This window comes from Cetorhinus maximus, chromosome 8, assembly GCF_964194155.1.
Source record: "Cetorhinus maximus chromosome 8, sCetMax3.hap1.1, whole genome shotgun sequence".
Lineage (NCBI taxonomy): Eukaryota > Metazoa > Chordata > Chondrichthyes > Lamniformes > Cetorhinidae > Cetorhinus > Cetorhinus maximus.
In genome coordinates, this window is record NC_135886.1 from 146,954,493 (window position 1) to 146,979,400 (window position 24,908).

Consider the following 24,908-nt stretch of genomic DNA (forward strand, 5'->3'; position numbering starts at 1 on the left):
TATTTTAAAAGAAAAATATTTTCCAATAATATTGTATACATTAATAGTTTCATGACAAGCACATACGTAAGACTACAAAGTACTACTATAATAATAATTCCTAAAATTCCTAATTAACCTGACTCCCAGTTATGCCCCTTTAAGGCAAGGACCAAAAGAAGATTTTAAATTTTAAACAGATCCAGCAAATTAACACAATACCCTAGACATTGGAATTCCAAATAACTTTTTTCCAACTTCAGTTTCGGTAGACAGCAGATTTATGCACAAATGCAGGAGGCTTCATTAAGGCTATTTCACACACTTGCGTTGGATCTCACATGGCCTTCTCCTGACATATGGCCTCATTCTCCTTCACACGTTTCTCACTTTTTAATAGGTAAATGCTATTGTTTCATTTGTCTTTGAGACTGTATCTCCCTTATATTAAAATCTTTCATGTTGTCTCTATAGTCAGTAACCCTTGGGGAAAAATAAACGCATTCCTTAGCTGAAATCCCTTTGAAACCCAAATCTCCCTTTGTTTATCTAAAAATGCAAATTCCCTTCACACCTTACATACTAAGCCAGCATCCATGCTTACTCAACAGCATATCAAGCACCTAGCTTCTTTTGATGAGTTAAAGTTTGCAGTCTACTTGACTCCAAGTGCAATTAAATGATAAAACAGGCAGACCCAACTATACTTATCCCCATAAACCGACATTACAATAAACCAGAAAAATATTCTGAAAATTATTATACTTTCATGACACCTCCATCCATATGAGAAAATGAACCATCATAATTTATAAAGACGGCTTCATTTTCTTAACCCACCTTACACTACCTATTATACTTATCTATTACCTAATGTATTACATTACCAGATGCATGTATTAACATAACAATATTTATATATGAATCCTTGGTATTAACAGAGGTCATTTCAGTCCCGTGTCCAGGTTTTACATGCCCAATTACACTTTGAGCTTTAAACTCTCGACAATGCATCTGCAATTAGATTTTCTCATCCAGCCACATGTATAATCTGTAAAGTAAATGGTTGCAGTAATAAACTCCACCTGAACAGCCTTGCACTTCCGTCTTGAAATCTGTCCAGAAATTTGAAAGGATTGTGACAAACTGCAACATAAACCTCGAAATGCTGCAACACTAACACCAAACCCAGAGTCCCCTTTTTGATTGTTGAATATTTTCTCTATTGCACATTCAGCTTTTGTGAAAAATACCCTATCGGTTTCGCAATTCCAGTTTCTTCATGCTGCAGTAGTACAGCACCAATGCCCACATCACTCACATCAATGGCCAACTTAAATTGCTTGGCAAAATTGGGCACTGCTAAAACTGCTGTCACAGTCAATACAGCTTCTAAACTGTTACATGCCTTCTGACACTGCTGTGTCCATTGAACAACTTGTTCTTTTTTAATAGTTCAGTCAATGGAGCAATCACACTGCTAAAATTTGGTACAAATTTCTGGTAAAGCCCACTCATGCCCAGGAATCTCAAAACTTCTCATTTTGTTGTAGGCATGGGGAAATCCATGATGACTTATACTTTCACACCTCTCAGAGCCACCATACCATGTCCAATAGTATGGTCTAGATATGTAACTTGCGCTTTTGCAAATTCACTTTCCAAGTTCATCACCAAATTGGCTCCTTGTAGTCGACTAAATAATTCTTCCAGATGTTGTAAATGCTCCTTCCATGTTTGACTGAAAACTACCAAAATGTCAATATAAACAGCTCAATGGCTCAATCAGGCAATTACTTTGTTTGTCAGTCTTTAAAATCTTGCAGGTGCATTTTTCATACCAAATGGCATAACTTTAAACTGATATAGTCCATCTGGCATCACAAAAGCCGATATCGCCTTTATTCTCTCCAATAACGGCACTTGTCAATATCCTCCCAGTAAGTCAATTTTTGTGATAAACTTTGTCCCACTTTCTCAATGCAATCCAGGCCAATAAAAATGTTTTTATATTTTCGCCTGTGTCTTTCTAATTCCTAAATGTACTCCCATTGGAATTTCATGAATTATTCTCAGTATCTCATTTCTATATCCAAATGGTATAATAATCTTGCACTTCCATCCAGTTTTCATCTGCTGAAACCTGATACGGCCACCACTTTCTCATCAACACATTACCCTTAAGGTAATAACATTCTGGAATACATTCTGCCTCTGCTTCTGAGTAAGCTGTCTGATATAACTGTTTTATTTGTAGATTCTTTTTCTGTAACTCTACCGACTGCCTTGAGCTAAGTGCCTCAGCTGCATTCTCTTCCATTCTTTCTTCCTGAACAATCTTATCAAAGACAGTGCCAGCTAATTAAACTTCAACACCTTTTCCCTGCCTTCCCCATCACATACAAAACCTTTAAACATTCTTGCCACCTGCTCCTCAGAACTCCCTTGGGTAAATTGTGAGCACATTCCCACTTCTTTACCGATCACTGATTCTTCCTGTTTTACCTGTACACAAACTACTGTTTTATTCCTGTGCCTGAACCTCAGAACCCACGGTACTTTTACTTCCAGAACTTTTCTGCATCCCGATAATTGCAACAGATTTCCCTGTAATTTCCAACCCATTGACGTCGTGTGCCCAACTTTATTACAGTGGAAACGCCTCGGTTTTCGAGTGTCACTTCTACCCTCAGCACCTTCCTTTTCAGTCTAAGAAAAAACTTCCTGGGAATTTCCACCTACTCCTCTTCCCTGACCATCCACCTTCGTTTCACTTTCCCGCTTTCTGTCCTTCTCAGATTTAAAAGGGTAACGGAAAAGAGGTTTAGATCTATAAACTAACTCATCATCAGCTATTTCTGCTGCTTGCTTTCCCGTTTTAACCCTCTGTTCGTCCGCATGAGTTCTCACTACCGAAGGGATTTAAATTCTACCAAAAGAATTACTTCTGTAAGAGTTGCACATCTTTGATGCCTGTATCCACCAGTCAAAATTACTTTGTTTCACTCTCTCAAACTCAACATAGGTTTGCCCAGGCTGTTTTCTCATATTCCTAAATTTCTGCCTGTATGCCTCAGGAACCAACTCAAATGCACTCAAAATAGCCTTTTTTACCACATCATAGTCCACTGACATTTTTCTTCTGAAAGTGAAGCATAAACCTCATGTGCTCTACCCACTAACCTAGATTGTAACAGCAATGTCCAGTTTTCGTGCGGCCATTTCATCTGTTTAGCTATCTTCTCAAATGAAATAAAGAACGTCTCCACTTCCCTTCCTTCAAATTTCAGAAGAGCTTGCAAAAATTTAAACATCTCCCCACTGTGTTTTAGGTTGAAGGTTTTTTCATCATCGGAACTTTCCTCAGAATCTGATGTCTTTTGTTAAAGTCCAGCTTTTTTAAGTTGGTACTCTCTTTTTCTTTCCTTCTCTCTTTTCTCCTTTTCGCCATTTCAAATTCCCATTCTGTCTTTTTTCTTTCTCCTGCCTTTCTGCCAGTTCCCTTTGGAATGCCCTTCTTTCTCTGCTGCCTCTAGTGCCAGTTTTTTCATTTCCTTTGCTTGTTCAAATTCAAGCTTCTTCATTTCTAAGTGAAGTCTCGCTATCTCCTAGCTGTGACTCACTAGTGCCAGGTATCACTTCCAACTTTAAATGCCGTGCTAACACTTCAACGATGTCTGCTTCCTTTGCCCCTACAAGGTAAACTCAACTGCAACTTATCTGCCAGTTCTGCTAATTTACCATTAGATGCTTTTTGTAACCCAATCAGAGTTATATCTTCTACCTCCAAAAACATTTTAGTCATGTATACATGGATACAGCCATTTTTGCAGTCTCACCACTTTAAAAATCCCTCACACCAACTCCTGAATTCAAAATGCTTCTCGTACTCATAACATTAAGGTTCACCAACTCCAAACCAAACAAGGAATTTCAAAAATTCTGGACGAGCCCCCAATTTGTTATGACGTGGCAGATGATGTATGCCAGGCAGATCAAATCCACAAGGGAAACTTGATCACACTATCACAATGGTTTTGCAATTTATTTTATTTCAAGATGTGTGCCCTGAATTCAGAAGTAATAAGTACACTAAGACTTCAGAGATTGTTTTTAAAATTAAATTAAACATTTTATTAACAAAAGAAAAGATCTCAAACATATACATAGGTCGACAAATTATGACTGTAATAACTCCTAAAACCCCAAATTAATCTGGCTTCCAGTTACATCCCTGTTAAGGGAACGGTAAAAAAAAATAGATTTTAAACAAATTCAGGCAAGTCAACACATCAAAGGCGCTTTTCCCAGCTTCGGTTTCTGTAGACAGCAGGCTTAACGCACAAGTACTGGAGCTTTCTCACACTTCGCCCTAAGAGCTATATCCAACTCCTTCTTGAAACATATAATGTTTTGGCCTTAACTACTTTCTGTGGTAGTGAATTCCACAGGCTCACCACTCTCTGGGTGAAGAAATTTCTCCTCATCTCAGTCCTAAATGGTCTACCCCATATCCTCAGACTGTGACCCCTGGTTCTGGACTCCCCCACCATCGGGAACATCCTTCCTGCATCTACCCTGTCTATTCCTATTAGAATTTTATAGGTTTCTATGAGATCCCCCCTCATTCTTCTGAACCCCAGCGAATATAATCCTAATCGACTCAATCTCTCCTCATATGTCAGTCCCGCCATCCCAGGAACCAGTCTGGTAAACCTTTGCTGCACTCCATCTATAGCAAGAACATCCTTCCTCAGATAAGGAGACAAAAACTGCACAGAATATTCCAGGTGTGGTCTCACCAAGGCCCTGTACAATTGCAGCAAGACATTCCTGTTCCTGTACTTGAATCCTCTCACTATGAAGGCCAACATACCATTTGCCTTCTTTACCGTCTGCTGCACCTGCATGCTTACCTTCAGCGACTGGTGTACAAGGACTCCCAGGTCTCATTGCACATTCCCCTCTCTCAATTTATAGCCATTCAGATAATAATCTGCCTTCCTGTTTTTGCTACCAAAATGGATAACCTCACATTTATCCACATTATACTGCATCTGCCGTGCATTTGCCCACTCACTCAGCTTGTCCAAATCACACTGATGCATCTCTGCATCCTCCTCATAGCTCACCCTCCCACCCAGCTTTGTGTCATCTGCAAATTTGGAGATATTATATTTCACTCCCTCATCTAAATCGTTAATATATATTGTGAATAACGGGTTCCAGCACCGATCCCTGCGGTACCCCACTAGTCACTGCCTGCCATTCGGATAAAGACCCGTTTATTCCTACTCTTTGTTTCCTGAATGCCAACCAGTTTTCTATCCATCTCAATACACTACTCACAATCCCAAGCGCTTTAATTTTACACGCCAATCTCTTATGTGGGACTTTGTCGAAAGCCTTCTGAAAGTCCAAATAAACCGCATCCACTGGCTCCCCCTCATCGACTCTACTAATTGCATCCTCGAAAATTCCAGTAGATTTGTCTAGCATGATTTCCCTTTCATAAATCCATGCTGACTCGGTCCGATTCTGCCACTGTTTTCCACGTGTTCAGCTATTTAATTTTTTTTTAATGGACTCCAGAATTTTCCCCACTACCGATGCCAGGTTGACTGGTCTATAATTCCCTGTTTTCTCTCTACCTCCCTTTTTAAACCGTGGGGTTACATTAGCTACCCTCCAATCTGTGGGAACTGTTCTAGAGTCTATAGAATCTCGGAAGAAGACCACCAATGCATCCACTATTTCTAGGGCCACTTCCTTAAGTACTCTGGGATGTCGATTATCAGGCCCCAAGGATTTATCGGCCTTCAATCCCATCAATTTCCCCAACACCATTTCCCTATTAATACTGATTTCTTTCAGTTCCTCCCTCTCACTAAACCCTGTGTTCCACAACATTTCTGGTTTGTTATTAGTGTCCTCCTTTGTGAAGTCAGAACCAAAGTATGTATTTAGCTGGTCAGCCATTTCTTTGTTCCCCATTATAATTTCCCCTGTTTCTGACTATAAGGGACCTACATTTGTCTTCACTAATCTTTTTCTCTTCACATACCTATAGAAACTTTTATAGTCAGTTTTTATGTTCCCCGCAAGCTTACTCTCGTACTCTATTTTCCTCTTCTTAATCAATCCCTTGGTCCTCCTTTGCTGAATTCTAAACTGCTCCCAATCCTCAGGTCTGTTGTTTTTTTCTGGTCAATTTGTATGCCTCTTCCTTGCATCTAATACTATCTCTAATTTCCCTTGTAAGCCATGGTTTGGCCACCTTCCCTGCTTTACTTTTGCGCCAGGCAGGAATAAACAATTGTTGCAGTTCACCCATGTGCTCTTTGAATGTTTGCCATTGCCTATCTACCGTCATCCCTTTAAGTAATGTTTCCCAATCCATCATAGCCAACTTGCGCCTCATACCATCGTAATTTCCTTTATTAAGATTCAGGACCCAAGTCTCAGAATCAACTACGTCACTCTCCATCTTGATGAAGAATTCTGTCACATTATGGTCACTCATCCCCAAGGGGCCTCACACAACTAGATTGCCAATTATTCCTTTCTCATTACACAATACCACAAATCACAATAAGATTATAAGAATTATTATGTTTTCAAGACAATAGATACATTCCAACAAATAAGAAAAAGTTCAAGGGATGGACACACCATCCACGGTTAACTAGAAAGGTTAAAGATAGTATCAAAGTTAAAGAAAAAGCATAAAATTGTGCAAAGATAGGTGGAAGGCCAGGGGATTGGACAGAATATAAGGAACAGCAAAGAATGACTAAAATACTAATAAGGAGGGAAAAATTAAAGTATATGAGAAAGCTAGCCAGAAATATAAAAATAGGTGGTTAGAGTTTTTATAAATATTTAAAAAGAAAAGTGTTAACAAAGTAAATGTTGATCCTATAGAAAATGAGTCTGGAGAATTGATAATGGAAAACAAGGAGATGGCAGATGAACTAAACATCAGTTTTCATCATAGAGGATACAAGTAACATCCCAGAGGCAGCTATAAACCAGGAAAGGGAAGTGGGAAGGTAGTCAGGAAAATAACAGTCACCAGAGAAATGAGTAAATTGTTGGAACTGCGGGCTGACAAGAGCCTGGGTCCTGATGGACTTCATCCTAGGGCCGTGTAAGAAGTGTCCAGTGAGATAGTTGATGCATTGGTTTTAATTTTCCAAAACTCCCTAGATTTGGGGAATGTCCTATTAGGTTGGAAGATGGCAAATATAACTCCATTATTCAAAAATGGAGGGAGACAGAAAGCGGGAAACTACTGGCCAGTTAGCTTAACTGTCATAGGGAAAATGTTAGAAACTATTATTAAAGAAATTATAGCAGGGCACTTGAATAAGCTCAAGGTCATCAGGCGGAGTCAACATGGTTTTGTAAAAGGGAAACCATGTTTAACCAACTTATGAGAGTTCTTTGAGGAAGTAACATGTGCTATGGATCTACTGTTGTAAGGAACATATCTTTTTATTTCTGTTGGACTGGCGATTAAAATTACAATGGCTGCAGGTTGAAAGACATGTCCACTGGAACAGGATGAGAGAAATATATATATAACGTTGCAGTCCTGGAACAGAGTGTGCCATGAAATACAGGATGGTGCCGGAAAGGAGTCCTGGACCAAGGGAGCTGCCTGGCAACTATGTTTTAATTGGCTCCTGACCAGGTGACCAGGTTTTGTGTGAGAGCAGTGCAGCTGAATATCTCCTAGCCTGAAAGGAACAAGACTTAAAGCCTCTTTCTCCTGTGTATGGAAGATTCCAGTATTTCCACAATAATAACAAGCTGGCTTTTTCTTCTCATATCTCTATAACCTGCTCTCTCTCTTTCTCTTTGAAAACTCTTGTCAAGAGGCAAAGGGGAAAATCACTGTTAGAGACATTGAAAGGCAAGCGCTCAACCAGTGAACTAAATACTGAAAGTACTGGAAGACCACCTTGTGTCATCAACAAGAATTGAATGGAATTTGGACGACATCAATCAAAATTAACCCATCAAATCCTGTACTCCGGAATTAGTGCTACTGAACTGCTCCATCCCACCTTTAAAATCCATGTTTTTGTGTGTCTTGTATGTGTTTGTATAGTGATTTAAGAAAGGATAGAGTTTAGGTTATAGAGTTAAAAATAAGCAGTTTATATTTCTTTTTTTGCCACTGGTTAATGACAGTTTGTACAATAAACAGTTATTTATTTATTAAGTTTACAAACTTAGTGCTCATATTCTGATAACCTAAATTAAACAGTTAGGTACAATTGGAGCAATCTGGGTGGTTTGATCAAATGTTTTCACATTTATCACGGCTCAGGGAGCAGTGGGGCTTGATATTGCAGTACCCTATCCTCAGTGAGTCGTAACAAAGTTTGGGGCTCGTGCCTGGGATATTTTGAAACAAAAGACAAGGACGATTTGGGTGTAGATTTAGTAAGTAATAAAAGCTAAAAGGAAACACCAGGTTTGTACTGTCAAAACTAAGATGGTACTGGAAACTGCTAAAACTTTCCTACAAGTGGAAGAGATGTCTCTGACAATTTTACAAGGCATCCCAAAAGCCAGATTAATCGAATTGGCAAGTAAATTAAGAGTAGGATTGTTTACCAAAGCTAGGAAGGCAGAGATAATCGAGGAGATGGCACAGCATTTGAAATTGAAAGGAATACCTGAGAGACCGAGTTCTCCACCGGGTGGTTCATTGGAATGGGCTCAAATTCAGTTGCAAATAAAAAAAAATGGAACTAGAGGCAGCAGAAAAGGAAAGAGAAAGGGCATTTCAAAGGGAGTTAGAAATGGCGAAGCTAGAAAAGAGAAAAAGAGAGAGAATTCCAACTTAAAATGCTGATAGTTAAAAAAGAGACATCAGTAGGTGAGGCAGGACTTATTTCCAGATCAGAACCCAGTGGGGAGATGTTTAAATTTCTACAAGCTCTTCCAAAATTTGAGAAAAGGGATGTTGAAGCATTCCTTATTTCATTTGAGAAGATAGCTAAACAGATGAACTGGCCATGCAGAGCAAATTAACATGTAGAGCACAGGAAATGTACACTTCACTATCAGAGGAGGTTTCTAGGGAATATGATGTGGTGAAAAAGGCCATTTTGAATGCATATGATTTGGCCCCTGAATCATACAGACAAAAGTTTTGAAATTTAAGGAAACAGCCTGGGTAAACTTACATTGAATTTGAAAGGATTAGGCAAAGTAGTTTTGACAGGTGGATACGAGCATTAGAAGTTGAAACAACCTATGAAGTTCTCAGAGAGACCGTTCTCTTGGAAAAATTAAAAAACTCCCTACCTTCTGTGATACGAACCCATTTGAAGACCAAAGGGTTGCAACTGCCAGACAGGCAGCAGTAATGGCTGAAGATTATGAGCTGATCCATAAAACTAAACCTTTTTTCCATCACCCCCATTAACTTGAAAAGGATGGAAAGTGGGAGAGTGAAAGGGAGGCAAGTAACCAGAGTAAAGAAAGGATAGCTGGGAATATATCTCCCCTCCAGATCAGGAAGGAAGGTTCTGAGGCTGGAGGTGAAACTCGAAGGCCTAAGTGTTTGCATTGTAATAAAGCAGAACACATTCATTCAGAATGCTGGAAGTTGCGAGGGAAGCCCCATGGGACTTATTGGAATTCATAAGAGTGAGTCCGAAAAGGGAACTCAAAAAGAAAATGCCACGGATCAAATTGTAGCTTTAACTACAAATAAACGCCTGGAGGTAAACACTGCTGTAAATGCAGATGAAGTAAATAAGGTAAATGAAAGATATAAAGGGTTTTTGTCTAAAGGAAAAACCCATAACTATATTAAGGGACACAGGAGCTACTCAAATTCTTTTGCTGGAGAAGGACCTAGTTTTCCCCCCAGAGAGTTCAATGAAAGCTAAAGTATTGGTAAACGGGATAAGTGGAGATATCCCGGTTCCGCTGTACAAAGTACAAATGGAGTGTGATTTGTTGTCTGGGTCGGTGGTTGTAGGAGTAGTTAAGAAATTACCTGTGGATGGAGTTGATTTACTCCTGGGGAATGATTTGGCAGGAGTGAAGGTTATCGCTTCGCTTGTAATTACGGAAAGTCCGAGACAGGCTAAAGAGACGGAGCAGTTACAAGAACAAGTTCCTGGTATTTTTCCACCATGTGAGGTGGCCAGAGCAATGGCTAAACAAAGTCCATCACCAGAGGTCAAAGTAATACCACGAACTGATGTTAGAGTAACCAAAACTTTCTTCAAGGATGAGGATAATTCAAAGGAAGCGTTTGGCAGGTCTTCATTAATTGAGGCTCAGAGAGCAGATCTAGAGTTAAATAAGTTAGCATAGTCAGCTCACACTGAAGCTGAGGCTGAAGGCGTTTTGGAGTGTTATTACCTTAAAAACGGAGTTCTGACGCGGAAGTGGAGACACCCTCACAGACCTGTGGATGAGGAATGAATGGTTGTTCATCAGACAGTGGTATCGCCCAAATATCATAAGGAGATATCGTGAGTAGCACATGAAATCCCTATGGCAGGACATGTAGGAATACAGAAAACCGAAGCATCAATGAACAGTCATTTTACCTGGCCAAGACTTCTTAAGGACATAGTGCAATTTTGTAAAATGTGTCATACATGTCAGGTAGTAGGTAAACCTCAACATGTAATCAAACCAGCACCTTTAATACCAATACCAGTTTTTAAAGAACCATTCAGTCTGGTACTAGTAGATTGTGTAGGACCATTACCCAAAACGAAAGCAGGACATCAGTATATCCTTACAATCATGGATATGACAACCCAATTTCCAGAAGCTATTCCTTTAAGGACAATTACAGCTAAGGTGGTAGTGGAAAAGTTAACTCAGTTTTTCACTCGTTATGGCCTACCAATTAAAATATAATCTGACCAAGGTTCTAACTCCATGTCTAAAATTTTCCAGGACATAATCAGCAATTTGGGTATCAAGCAACTAAAGTCTACCGCCTATCACCCACAGACACGGAGTTTTAGAGAGAGATACCATGAGACTCTCAAAACCATGATTAAGACCTATTGCCATGAATACCCAAAGGATTGGGACAAAGGATTAGATTTCTTACTGTTAGCTACCAGAGATTCTCCGAATGAATCTACTGAATTTAGTCCATTTGAATTGATCTATGGTAATGAAATAAGAGGTCCAATAAAAGTGATTAAGGAAAAGTTCCTACAGCAAAAAGACGAATCCTCCATGTTGGATTAAGTATCCATGTTTCTAGAAAGGCTCACAGGAGCATGTGAAGTAGCACAAGGACACTTATAAATTTCCCACGCCAAAATGAAAGAATGGGCAGACAAGCATGCTACAACTAGAACGTTCCAAGCAGGAGGCAAAGTATTGCTATTATTGCCTTTGCAGGGTGAAACTCTGAAAGCGAAATTCAGTGGCCCCTATAAGATAGTTAGGGGAGTTAGTAAAGTGATGTATCTGAGCATTGGAAGAAGAAATGGTTATGTCACATAAACATGTTGAAGCAATATCAAGCGGAGAAGATGATAAGGCAGAGCAAGTGTGCCAGGTGATAGGAGTGGTGGAGGATGATAGAGACAGTAAGGGCAAGGTAGAAGGAGAAGTAGACAGTGCCTAAAGCGAACCTCCTACAATTCGACCACCCATACGACAATACTGAGACAGACACTGTTCTCTCATATTTAGAGAAAGGACCAAGGAAAGATCTAATAAGGTTACTTAGCAAGTATAGGGGAATGTGAATGAGGACAGATTCGTACCCAATTGCTCGATTAGAAGATTGCATCGATAGGGTTTACAGTGCCTCATTTCTTTCTAAAATTGATCTATTGAAGGGGTATTGGCAAGTGCCATTAACATCAAAGCCTAAAGAAATATCCGCCTTTGTTACACCAAGTGGGTTGTATCAATGTCTAGTCATGACATTTGGGTTTTAAAAACGTCCCAGCTACATTCCAGTGACTTAAGAATCAAGTCGTAGCTGAAGTACATAACTGTGTGGGTTATCTAGATGTTGTCGTAATATATAATAATACATGGGAAGACCATGTAAAGCAATTAGAGGACCTGTTTAAGCAATTGCAGTTGGCTGGCTTAGTCATAAATCTGGCCAAAAGCGAATTTGCAAAAGCAAGAGTAACTTACCTAGGTCACATTGTAGAACAAGGGCAAGTAATGCCAAGAACAGCAAAAGTGAATGCTCTAATAGAATTTCCCATTCCTAAAACTAAATGAGAAATCCTGAGATTTTTGGGAATGTATGGATTTTATAGGAAGTTTGTGCCTAATTTCAGCACAATAGTTGTACCGCTCACCAATTTGTTAAGAAAACCGGCATAAGTGGTATTGTCAGCAGAACGCCAAGCAGCTTTTGAAAAGCTGATGGCAACTTAATAAATGAACCAGTGTTGGCCGCCCCTGACTTTATCAAACCTTTTAAAATGGCAACTGATGCTTGCAACTTGGGGGTAGGTGCCGTCGTATTACACGATGATCAATTAGGGATAGAGAAGCCGGTGGGGAACTTTTCCAAGAAACTAAATCAATATCAGCGGAAGTACTCTACAGTAGATGAAGAAACTGTAGCATTGTTGTTGTCTCGTCAACACTTTGATGTTTATGTCGGACACGATAATAAAGAAACACCTAATCTACACTGACCATAATCCGCTGGCTTTCGTGGAAAAGTTTAAAACTCGAAATACGGGACTGTTTAGATGGAGTCTATTGTTTCAACCATTCAATGTAAAGATTTTCACATTGCTGGGAAAGATAATGTGATTGCGGGTGCATTGTCCCAGGTGTAAAATACTAAAATAAGTTGAAGAGGTAAGGAATGCTGAAGATTGCATAAGATTGTATAAGGGGGAGGAAAGATGAATGGAAGTAAGTCTCGTGTTTTGTTGTCCATGTGTCACATACCTTGAGATGAAATGCATTTTTGAAATGGTGTTTCATCTCTTTTAAGGATGGAGGCATGGAAGGAACATATCTTTTTATTCCTGTTGGACTGTTGTAAAGAACACATCTTTTTATTTCCTGTTGGACTGGTGATTAAAATTACAATGGCTGCAGGCTGAAAGACATGTCCACTGGAACAAGAGATATATACAATGTTACAGTCCTGGAACAGAGTGTGCCATAAAAGACAGGATGGTGCCAGAAAAGAGTCCTGGACCAAGGCAGCTGCCTGGCAACATTTTAATTGACTCCTGACCAGGTGACCAGGATTTGTGTGAGAGCAGTGCAGCTGAATATCTCCTAGACTGAAAGGAACAAGACCTAAAATCTATTTCTCCTGTGTGTGGAAGACTCCAGTAATTCCACAATAATAGCTAGCTGGCTTTTTCTTCTTATACCTTTAAAACCTGCTCTCTCTCTCTGAAAACCTTTATCAAGAGGCAAAGGGGAAAATCACTGTTAGAGACATTGAAAGGCAAGTGCTCAACCAGTGAATTAAATACTGAAAGTGCTGGAAGACTACCTCATGTCATCAACAAGAACTGAAAGGAATTTGGAAGACATTGATCAAAATCAGCCCATCAAATCCTGTACTCTGGAATTGGTGCTGTTGAACTATTTTATCCCACCCTTAAAATCCATTTTTTTTGTGTCTTATGTCTTGTATGTATGTGTATAGGGATTTAAGGGGTAGGGTTTAGGTTATAGAGTTAGAAATTAGCAGTTCACAATTCTTTCTTTTGTCACTGGTTAACAAAAGTTTGTTCAATAAATAGTTATTTAAGTTTCCAAACCTGGTGCTCGTATTCTGTTAGCCTAAATTAAACAGTTAGGTTGAATTGGGGCAATCTGGTGGTTTGATCAAACTTTTTCACATTTGTTGTGGTTCAGGGAGCAGTGGGACTTGATTTTGCAGCGCACTATCCCCAGTGAGTCATGACATTGTACTTAGATTTCCAGAAAGCTTTTGATAAAGTGCTACATCAAAGGTTATTGCGGAAAATAAAAGCTCACGATATAGGGGGTTACATATTGGCATGGATAGAAGATTGGCTGGCTAACAAGAAGCAGAGTGGGCATAAATGGGTCTTGTTCAGGTTGGCAAGATGCAACGAGTGGTGCCACAGGAATCAGTGCTGGGGCCTCAACTGTTTACAATTTATTTAAATGACTTGGATGAAGGGATGGATGGGATGGTAGCCAAATTTGCTGATGACACAAAGACAGGTAGGAAAGTAAGTTGTGAAGAGGACATAAGGGGACTACAAACAGATATAGATAGGTTAAGTGAGTGGGCAAAGATCTGGTAGATGGAGTTTAATGTGGGAAAATGTGAAATTGTCCATTTTGGCAGGAAGAATAAAAGAGAAGCATATTATCTAAATGATGAGAGATTGCAGGGCTCTGAGGTGCAGAGGGATCTGGGTGTCCTAGTGCATGTCACAAAAGGCTAGTATGCAAGTATAGCAAGCAATTAGGAAAGCGAATAGAATGTTCTCATTTATTGCAAGGGGAATTGAATACAAAAGTAAGGAGGTTATGCTTCAGTTGTACAGGGCATTGGTGAGACCACATTTGGAGTACTGTGTACAGTATTGGTCACGTTATTTAAGGAAGGATGTAAATGTGTTGGAAGCAGTTCAGAGAGCGTTTACCAGACTAATGCTTGGAATGGGTGGGTTGTCTTATGAGGAAAGGTTGGAGAGAATAGGCTTATATCTACTGGAGTTTAGAAGAGTAAGAGGCAACTTGATTGAAACATATAGGTTCCTGAGGGGCCTTGACAGAGTGGATGTGGAGAGGATGTTTCCTCTTGTGGGAGAATCTTGAACTAGCGGTCTCTGTTTAAAATTAAGGGGTAGCCCATTTAAAACAGAGATGTGGCGAAATATTTTCACTCAGAGGGTCGTGAGTCTTTGGAACTCTCTTCCTGAAAAGGTGGTGGAAGCAGACTATTGGCTATATTTAAGGCAGATGTGGATAGATTCTTGGTAAGCAAGGGAGTGATAAGTTATTGGGGGTAGGTGGGATGCAGATTTCAGATTACTATCAGATCAGCCATGATCTTATTAAATGGCAGAGCAGGCTCAAGGGGCTGAATGGCCCACTCCTGCTCCTAGTTCGTATGTTTATAAGGACAGAAAACAGCAAATTGAAGTAAATGATTATTTTTTAGACTGGTGGATGGTAGACAATGTTGTGGCCCACGGGTCAGTGTTAGGATCACTGCTTTGTTGATATATATATAACATGGACTTTGGAATACAGAGTAGAATTTCAAAATTTGCCGATGATACCACATTTGGACGTGTGACAAACAACGAGAGTGAAGCCAATCAACTGCAACAGAATGGAAAGTTAAGTGGCAGATTGAATTTAATACAGAGAAATGGGAGGTAATGCATTTTGGAAGAAGGGATAGAGAGAGGCACTATAGACTTAATTGTACAGTTTTAAAGAGTGTGCAGTGACAGGGAGAGCTGGAAGTCCATATGTATTGATCTTCAAAAGTCGCAGGACATATTGAGAGAGTAGTTAGCAAAGCATATAGGATCTTCGGCATCATAAATAGAGGTGTTTGGAGTACAAGAGCAGGCAAGTTATGCTGAACCTTTATAAAGCTTTGGCTAGGCCACAACTGGATTCCAGTTCTGGTTACCACACTTTAGGTAGTCCTTGAGAGGGTGCAGAGAAGATTTACTAGAGTGGTTCGAGGGATGAAGGATTTCAACTAGGTTGAAGAAGCTGGGATTGGTGAAAAGAGGTTGAGGAGAGATTTGATAGGGGTGTAGAAGGTTATGACAGGTTTTGATAAGCTAAATAAAAAAATGCTTTTCCTGTTAGTTGATGGTACAATTCTTGGGGGCGTTGATTTAAGGTTTTGGGCAAGAGATACAGAGGAAATGTGAGAATTATTTTATTGAGCAAGTGGTAATGATCTGGAGCTCGCAGTCTAAGTGGGTGTGGAATTGGATATGATTAATGATTTCAAAAGAAAATTGAATTGACACCTGAAGCAAATAAACTTGCAGGCGAATGGGATGGCTGGATAGCTAATAAAAGGCCAGCATAGGTTTGATAGGCTAAATGGCCTCCTTCTGTTCTGTAAAATACTCTGAGGTAGCTTTACTATGCTGAAAAGCAAGAAATACTCTAGGCGTGCTTTATAATATTGATATGTCCAATCAGTCAAAATATTACATTCCCCAGTGGTGACATCCGTCACCTCAACCAGTTTATTTTCTCAGCTTCTCTCCACAAGGTGTATTTGAGATACCTGGCACATAACCAAATTCTGTTCTACCAATTAGCCACATGTTCTGCTGCCCAAGAGGAGATAATTTGCCCATCCTGAGAGAGAAATTGACCATGTTGTCTATTTAGGCAGCTAGCTGTAGTGATTCCCTGTTGGTATTCCTGAACTAGATGAAGTGTTCAGAGTTTATGATTCACGAAGCACACGTGCTAAGGCCATGAAGAACATGCACCTATTAACTGTGTTTGCTCCATTTTATTGAATGGGTTTGTATAAAACCAGTTCAATCTTATTTTTTAATGTGGGTTCTTATTTATAACTTAGGTGACAGATGTAAAAGAAAAACTTAAGAAGGCAAAGAAGTTTTGGTCGACCCTCCCATACAGCTTGTGCAGTGATAACAGCTCAGCAGGTGTGGTTGAGCAGAATGACTGTTGGAACGGAAGTAACAAGAGCAGGTGAGAAATGAGGCAAATCAATTCAACTTTGCAACAGTTTGTACGTTTATTACCCCAACACAATGTTCAACTAATTCATGTGGTAAAAGTTAGAATAAATCAAGATTGGTTTCTTCTGTTTTTGGCCTCATTCCCTGTACAATTGAAACTCTTGTCAATAAAGCTGCCTTTAAGAAGCTCAGTGACATGAAAGGAGCAGAAAATTTAAAAGGGCCCTACACATATATTGCTTAACCTTTGACCTTGCATATCAAATTTTAAGAAGGTGTTTCCTCCTTTCTTTTCTCACTTCCCAAAGAATCTAATCAAAACCTAAAACTTCCAATGGCTCTGTTGCTGTTGCTCTGATAAAACATTCTACCTGTATCATACTCCTCCACACATCTAGAGATAAGAAATAGGATCAGTACTAGGCCTTTGAGCCTGCACTGCCATTCATAAGATCATGGCTGATCCTCCACCTCAGCCCAACCTTCTTGCACTATCCCCTACGTCACTTACACAGAATTACAGAAGATGTATGGCACAGCAACAGGTCATTCAGTCCAACCAGTCCACGCAGGTATTTGTGCTCCATTTAAGCCTACTTACATCTTTCCTCATCTAAATCTATCATCATAACCATCTATTCCCTTCTCCCTCATATGCTTGTCTAGCTTCCCATTAAATGTATTTATGCTTTTCGCTTTAACCACTCTGGTAGCGAGTTCCACTTTCTTGTCACTCTGGGTAAAAATTTTCTTTCGAGCTCCCTATTGGACTTCTTGGTGTCCACCTTATTGATGGCCTCTAGTTATGCTCTTTTCCACAAGAGGAAACATTATCTCTCCATCCACTCTATCAAAACTTTCATAACTTTTTTTTCTTTCTTTCTTGGGATGTGAACATCAGTGGCAAGGCCGGCATTTGTTGCCATCTCTAATTGCCCTTGAACTGAGAGGCTTGCTAGGCCATTTCAGAGGTTAGTTAAGAGGCAACCACATTACATGGGTCTGCAGTCACATGTAGGCCAGACCAGTTAAGGACAACAGATTTCCTTCCCTAAAGAACTTTAATGAACCAGATGGGTTTTTGCGACAAATCAATGATCATTTCATAACAAAAACAGAATTACCTGGAAAAACTCAGCAGGTCTGGCAGCATCGGCAGAGAAGAAAAGAGTTGACATTTCGAGTCCTCATGACCCTTCAACAGAACTGATGATGATCGTTCATGGTCACCATGACTGAGACAAGTTTTTAATTCCAGATTTACTAATTAATTGAATTTACCACCAGCTACATGCTGGGATTTGAACCCTGTCCCCAGAGCATTAGTTTGGGCTTTTGGATTACTAGTCCAGTGACATTACCACTCTGGGCCTGTGGATTAATAGTCAACTGACATTAGGGGTGAGGTGGTCATAGAGTCATTGAGGTCTACAGCATAGAAAAAGGCCCTTCGGCCCATCAAGTCTGCGCCGGTCAAACATGTACCTAACTATTCTAATCCCATTTTCCAGCACTAGGCCCATAGCCTTGTATGCCATGGCATCGCAGGTGCACATCCAAATACTTCTTAAATGTTATGAGGGTTTCTGCCTCTACCACCCTTTCAGGCAGTGAGTTCCAGATTCCTACCACCCTCTGGGTGAAAAAATTCTTCCTCACATCCCCTCTAAACCTCCTGCCCCTTATCTTAAATCTATGCCCCTTGGTTATTGATCTCTCCACCAACGGGAAAAGTTCCTTCCTGTCTACCCTATCAATGCCCCTCATAATTTTATACACCTCAATCATGTCCCCCCTCAATCTCCTCTGCTCCAGGGACAATAACCCCAGTCTATCCAATCTCTCCTCTTAACTAAAACTCTCCAGCCCAGGCAACATCCTGGTAAATCTCCTCTGCACTCTCTCTTGTGCAATCACATCCTTCCTATAATGTGGATTCCAGAACTGCATGCAATACTCTAGCTGTGGCCTAACCAGTGTTTTATACAGTTCCAGCATAACCTCCCTGCTCTTATATTCTATGCCTCGGCTAATAAGGGCAAGTATCCCATATGCCTTCTTAACCACCTTATCTAGCTGTCCCGCTACCTTAAGGGACTGGTGGACATGTACACCATGACCCCTCTGATCCTCGGTACTTCCCAGGGTCCTACCATTCATCAGGTATTCCCGTGCCTTGTTTGTCCTGCCCAAGTGCATCACCTCACACTTATCCGGATTAAATTCCATTTGCCACTGATCAGCCCATCTGACCAGCCCGTCAATATCCTCTTGTAATCTAAAGCTATCCTCCTCACTATTTACCACCCCACCAATTTTTGTGTCTTCCGTGAACTTACTGATCAACCCTCCTATATTCAAGTCTAAATCATTTATATATACCACAAACAACAAGGGACCCCAACACCGATCCCTGTGGAACCCCACTGGACACAGGCATCCAGTCACAAAAACACCCCTTGACCATCACCCTCTGCTTCCTGCCACTCAGCCAATTCTGGATCCAATTTGCCAAATTGCCTTGGATCCCATGGGCTCTTACCTTCATTATCAGTCTCCCATGCAGGACCTTATCAAAAGCCTTGCTGAAGTCCAAATGTGGTGTAGTGGTAACTCAAACTTCTCCATGTGCCTGTTGATTTTTCCCTGATTGTTGTCTCTAAAGCTTTACCGATTGTTGATGTTAAACCAACTGGCTGTAGTTGCTAGGACTGCCCTTACATCCTCTCTTGAATAAGGATATCACATTTGCCACTTTCCAGTCATTCGGCACCTCCCCTGTAGCTAGGAAAGATTGTAAGGTTATGACAAGCCCTTCTGCTATCTCCATCCCACTTCCTTCAGCAACCTAAGATGCAAGCCATCTGGACCAGGTAACTTATCTACCCTAAGTATAGCCAGCCTTTCCAGTACCTCCTCTCTCTGTTTTCACCTTCTCCATTGCTTCTACTATCTTCACTTCTACCGGTATTTTACTTCTCCTCCTTAGTAAACACCGATACAAAGTACTCACTAAGCACTCTAGCCCTGTCCTGCATCTCTAAGCATATATCACTTTCTTCATCCTTGTTAGAACCCACTCCATCTCTTACTACACACTTACTATTTACATGCTGGGAGAAAATTTTTGGGTTCCCTTTTATGTTGATTGCTGTTCTATTTTCATGTTGCCTCCTTTTCTTCTTCATCTCTCCTGTCAATCACTTGAATAATTCACCTGAGATGCATCATGCACCCTCCTTTTTCTGTTTCATCATATTCTCTATCTCCCTTGTCATCCAAGGAACCCTGTTTTTGGTTCCCTTACCTTTTGCCCTTGTTGGAATGTACCTTGCCTGTACCTGAAGCACCCGTTCCTTAAAAATCATCTATTGTTCCATTCTAGTTCTTCCTTTCAGTCATTGGTTCCATTTTACCCTGTCTAGATCCCTTCTCATGGCATTGAAATTAGCCCTCTTTCAATCTAGACATTCTACTTTATACCGATTCCTTATTTTTCTCCATTACTAATCTAAATCTTATGACACGATCATCGCTCTTACACAAGTGTTCCACCACATACACTTTATCCACTTACCCACCAGCAGCAGATCCAGCAATGCCTCCTTTTTAGTTGGGCCGAGAACATGCTGACCAAGGAAGTTGTCCTCAAGACATTGCAGAAATTCCTCCCCCTCCTTATCTTTTAGCTTTACTATAACATTATCCCCTGGATGCTTCCCCTGGCTGGTGAGTCTAGACTCAGGGGACACAGTTTCAGAACAAGGAGCAGACCATTTAAGACTCAGATGAGAAGGAATTTCTTCACTCAAGAGAATGGAGAATCTTTGGAATTCTCTTATCCCAGAGGGCTGTGGAAGCTCTATCACTGAACATGTTCAAGACTGAAATCGATAGATTTCTGGATACTAATGACATCAAAGGATGTGGGGATTCTAGGGAAAAATGGTGTAGAGGTAGGTGATCAGCCATGTTCTGTTCAATTGGCGGAGCAGGCTCGATGGGCTGAATGGCGTACTCCTAAGTTCCTATCCCAGTTGATATTTGGATAATAAGTCCCCCAGTAATAGATTGTTGTAATAGATTCTGGTAACACACAAGACACTTTAGTCCAATAGGTCTATAATTTAGGTCGAGATCTCTGCACAGAAACATTGCATTTGTCTAGCTGGTGTTTATCCTCTACATGTACCTTCTCCCATCCCCTTTATCTAACCCTATCAACATATCCTTCCTTTTTTTTCCCTCATGTTCACATCTGACTTTCCCTTAAATACATCTGTGCTACTTGCTGCAATTACTCCTAGGGCTGGTTTTAATGGGGCCTATCGGAGCAGACTAGGTTTTGGGAGGACCTGGGTAATCATAGGGGAAGCCGCGCATCACATTCCTGCTGGCAGGAAACTAACCCCCCATTAAGTCAATGGGGGGAATGGTTGACACAGGGAACTCCCCCCAGTGGCTAATTAGGCTTATTAACAACCACTTAAAGGTCATTATCCCTAAGCCCACCAGGATGCAGTGGTGATTCAGGAGTTCTTAACTCACGTGGATTTCCTGTGTCTCCTGAAGTCCATCCAGCAAACACTGTTGAGTTTTCCAGTGGCCTCCTAAGCGAGGGTTCCTCTGCCAAAGAGGCTTAGTGTCCAACTGGGTGACCCAGCATCAGGAAGGGGGTGCCTGCTGAGAGAAATCTCCCTGCCCTTGCATCAGACCCCCCACACCAGCAACCCATCGCCGTGAGTCCCAACCATCTCCCCTTGATGTTCAACAACATTACCGTCACTGAATTCCCCAGTATCAGCATACTTGGGGTTACCACTGACCAAAACCGAACTAGACTAGCCATATTGTTGTGAACATCTAGTTCATGATGCATGTGTTTTAGAATATAACTTTAGCTTTAGAAATAAAGTTTTAGGCTGTAGGTTTAAAAAGTCAGAATAGAATAGAGAGAGCTATAAAACAGCAGGTTTACTTAAGCTTCAAGATAATTCAGCTGAATACTTTCTTTTGCAATAAGATACTGTGGGGCGCACTGTAGAGTCTCCCACTAGCTTCAAACTAGACAATCTCCAAGCTTCTGATAAAGGCAAAATATTGCAGATGCTGGAAATCTGAAACAAAAACAAAAAATGCTGGAAAAACTCAACAGGTCTGACAGCATCTGTGCAGAGAAAGACAGAGTTAATGTTTCGAGTCCGTACACTAACTCTGTCTTTCTCTCCACAGATGCTGTCAGACCTGCTGAGTTTTGCCAGCATTTTTTCACAGAATCACAGAATCTCTCAGTGCAGAAGAGGCCCTTCGGCCCATCGAGTCTGCACCGACACGTGAGAAACACCTGACCTACCTACCTAATCAAATTTACCAGCACTTGGCCCATAGCCTTGAATGTTATGACGTGCCAAGTGCTCATCCAGGTACTTTTTAAAGGATGTGAGGCAACCCACCTCCACCACCCTCCCAGGCAGCGCATTCCAGACCGTCACCACCCTCTGGGTAAAAAAGTTTTTCCTCACATCTCCCCTAAACCTCCTGCCTCTCACCTTGAACTTGTGTCCCCTCGTGACTGACCCTTCAACTAAGGGGAACAGCTGCTCCCTATCCACCCTGACAATACCCTTCATAATCTTGTACACTCGATCAGGTCACCCCTCAGTCTTCTCTGTTCCAACGAAAACAACCCAAGTCTATCCGACCTCTCTTCATACCTTAAATGTTTCATCCCAGGCAGCATCCTGGTGAATCTCCTCTACATCCCCTCCAGTGCAATCACATCCTTCCTATAATGTGGCAACCAGAACTGCACACAGTGCTCCAGCTGTGGCCTCACCAAGGTTCTATACAACTCCAACCAGATCTCCCTACTTTTGTAATCTATGCCTCGACTGACAAAGGCAAGTGTCCCTTATGCCTTTTTCACCACCCCACTAACATGCCCTTCTGCATTCAGAGATCTATGGATACACACGCCAAGGTCCCTTTGTTCCTCAGAACTTCCCAGTGTCATGCCGTTTATTGAATACTTCCTTGTCAAATTACTCCTTCCAAAGTGTATCACCTCACACTTTTCAGGGTTAAATTCCATCTGCCGCTTATCTGCCCATTTGACCATACTGCCTATATCTTCCTGTAGCCCAAGACACTCAACCTCACTGTTAACCACCCGGCCAATCTTTGTGTCATCCACAAACTTACTAATCCTACCCCCCACATAGTCATCTATGTCGTTCATATAAATGACAAATAATAGGGGACCCAGCACAGATCCCTGTGGTACGCCACTGGACACTGGCTTCCAGTCATTAAAGCATCCTTCTGTCATCACCCTCTGTTTCCTACAACTAAGCCAATTTTGAACCCACCTTAATAAATTACTCTGTACCCCATGTGCATTTGCCTTCTTTATAAGTCTCCCATGTGGGACCTTGTCAAAGGCTTTGCTGAAATCCATATAAACTACATCAACTGCACTACCCTCATCTGCACACCTGGTCACCTCCTCAAAAAATTCAATCAAATTTGTTAGGCATGACTTCCCTCTGATAAAGCCATGCTGACTATCCCTGATCAAACCTTGCCTCTCCAAGTGGAGATAGATTCTCTCCCTCAGAAATTTCTCCAATAGTTTCCCTACCACTGACATGAGACTCACTGGCCTGTAGTTCCCTGGCTTATGTCTACGACCCTTCTTAAATAGTGGAACCACATTAGCTGTTCTCCAGTCCTCTGGCACCTCCCCCGTGGCCAGAGAGGAATTAAAAATTTGGGTCAGAGCCCCTGCAATCTCCTCCCTTAGCAGTCTGGGACGCAAATCATCCAGACCTGGAGATTTGTCCACTTTTAAGCCTGCCAACACCTCCAATACCTTGTCACACCCTATATCAATTTGATCAAGAACCTCGCAGTCTCTCTCCCCGAGTTCCATACCTTCATGTGAAGTATTTGTTCAACACTCTACCGATGTCCTCTGGCTCCACCCATAGATTGCCCCCTTGGTCCCTAATGGGCCCTACTCCTTCCCTGGTTATCCTCTTCCCATTGATATACTTATAGAATAACGTGGGATTTTCCCTGCTTTTACCAGCCAGAGCTTTCTCATATCCCCTCTTTGCTCTCCTAATTGCTTTCTTAAGCTCCACCTGCATTTTCTGTACTCCACTAATGCCTCCGCTGATTTGCTTCCCTTGTACCTGCTAAAAGCCTCTCTTTTTCTTCTCATTGTATCCTGAATATCTCTGGTCATCCATGGTTCTTGGGTTTGTTACTCCTTCCTATCCCCTAGAGGGAACATGATGAGCCTGTACCCTCCCCACTTTTTGTTTTTGAATCTTCAAGCTTCTGTTCCTCTCAAGATTCAAACTGATTAAACCTCACCCTCCTGCTCAGTAAATGATGAAATTAAGGTTTTAATCTGTTTACAGTGCAGATCTGCCTAACTGTCATTTTGTCTGCTAGGCTTGCAAGAATGGCAGTCCAGAGAGATGTTTTTGTTTTGGGACTTAGAGTTAAATTGAGGGGTCTTGACAGGGTGGATATGGAAAGGATGATTCGCCTTGTGGGAGAATCTAGAACTAGGGGTCACTGTTTAAAGATGAGGGGTTGCCCATTTAAGACCGAGATGAGGAGAATTTTTTTCTCTCAGAGGGTTGTGAGTCTTTGGAACTCTCTTCCTCAAAAGGTGGGGAAGCAGAGAGTCTTTCAACATTTTGAAGGCAGAGGTAGATGCATGGGGGTGAAAGGTAGGGAGTAGTTGAGAATGTGGAGCTGAGGTTACAATCAGATCAGCCATGGTCTTATTGAATGGCAGAGCCAGCTTGAGGGACCGAGTGGCCTACTCCTGCTCCTAATTTGTATGTTTATATATTAAAGGTCAGTTCAAGGGCAGCCCAGAGCAGGCTACGTCATCATGGAGATGGGTGGAGTTTAGAAAGGTATTCTGGTTTCAATTTATCTGGGTGTTTGCTGGGAGAAGTTTTGAGTTGCAGTTTGGACCTCATGTGGTTTGTAGCTCACTGAGAGAAGTTAGCCAAATAAATGACGGTTAGTGGATTAAAACCCTAATTCCTAATTTCATCATTGACGGAGTGGAAGGAGGGTGAGGTTTAATCTCAGTTTGAACCTCGAGAGGAACAGAAGCTTGGAGATTGTCTAGTTTGAGGCTAGTGGGAGACTCTACAGTGCGCCTCTTATTGCAAAAAAAAGTATTCAGCTGAATTATCTTGGAAGTATTGCAAAGTAAACGGA

General features: G+C 41.2%; 1 protein-coding gene across 1 annotated transcript in view; it reads left to right on the plus strand.

Moving 5' to 3' along the window:
• Positions 1–24,908, plus strand: part of LOC144684024 (glypican-6-like) — a 245,264-nt gene that overhangs the window by 211,595 nt on the left and 8,761 nt on the right. Inside the window, exon 7 of the mRNA XM_078547731.1 lies at positions 16,535–16,668. Coding sequence (XP_078403857.1) covers positions 16,535–16,668 — 134 coding nt within the window. The remainder of the gene's footprint in view (positions 1–16,534; positions 16,669–24,908) is intronic.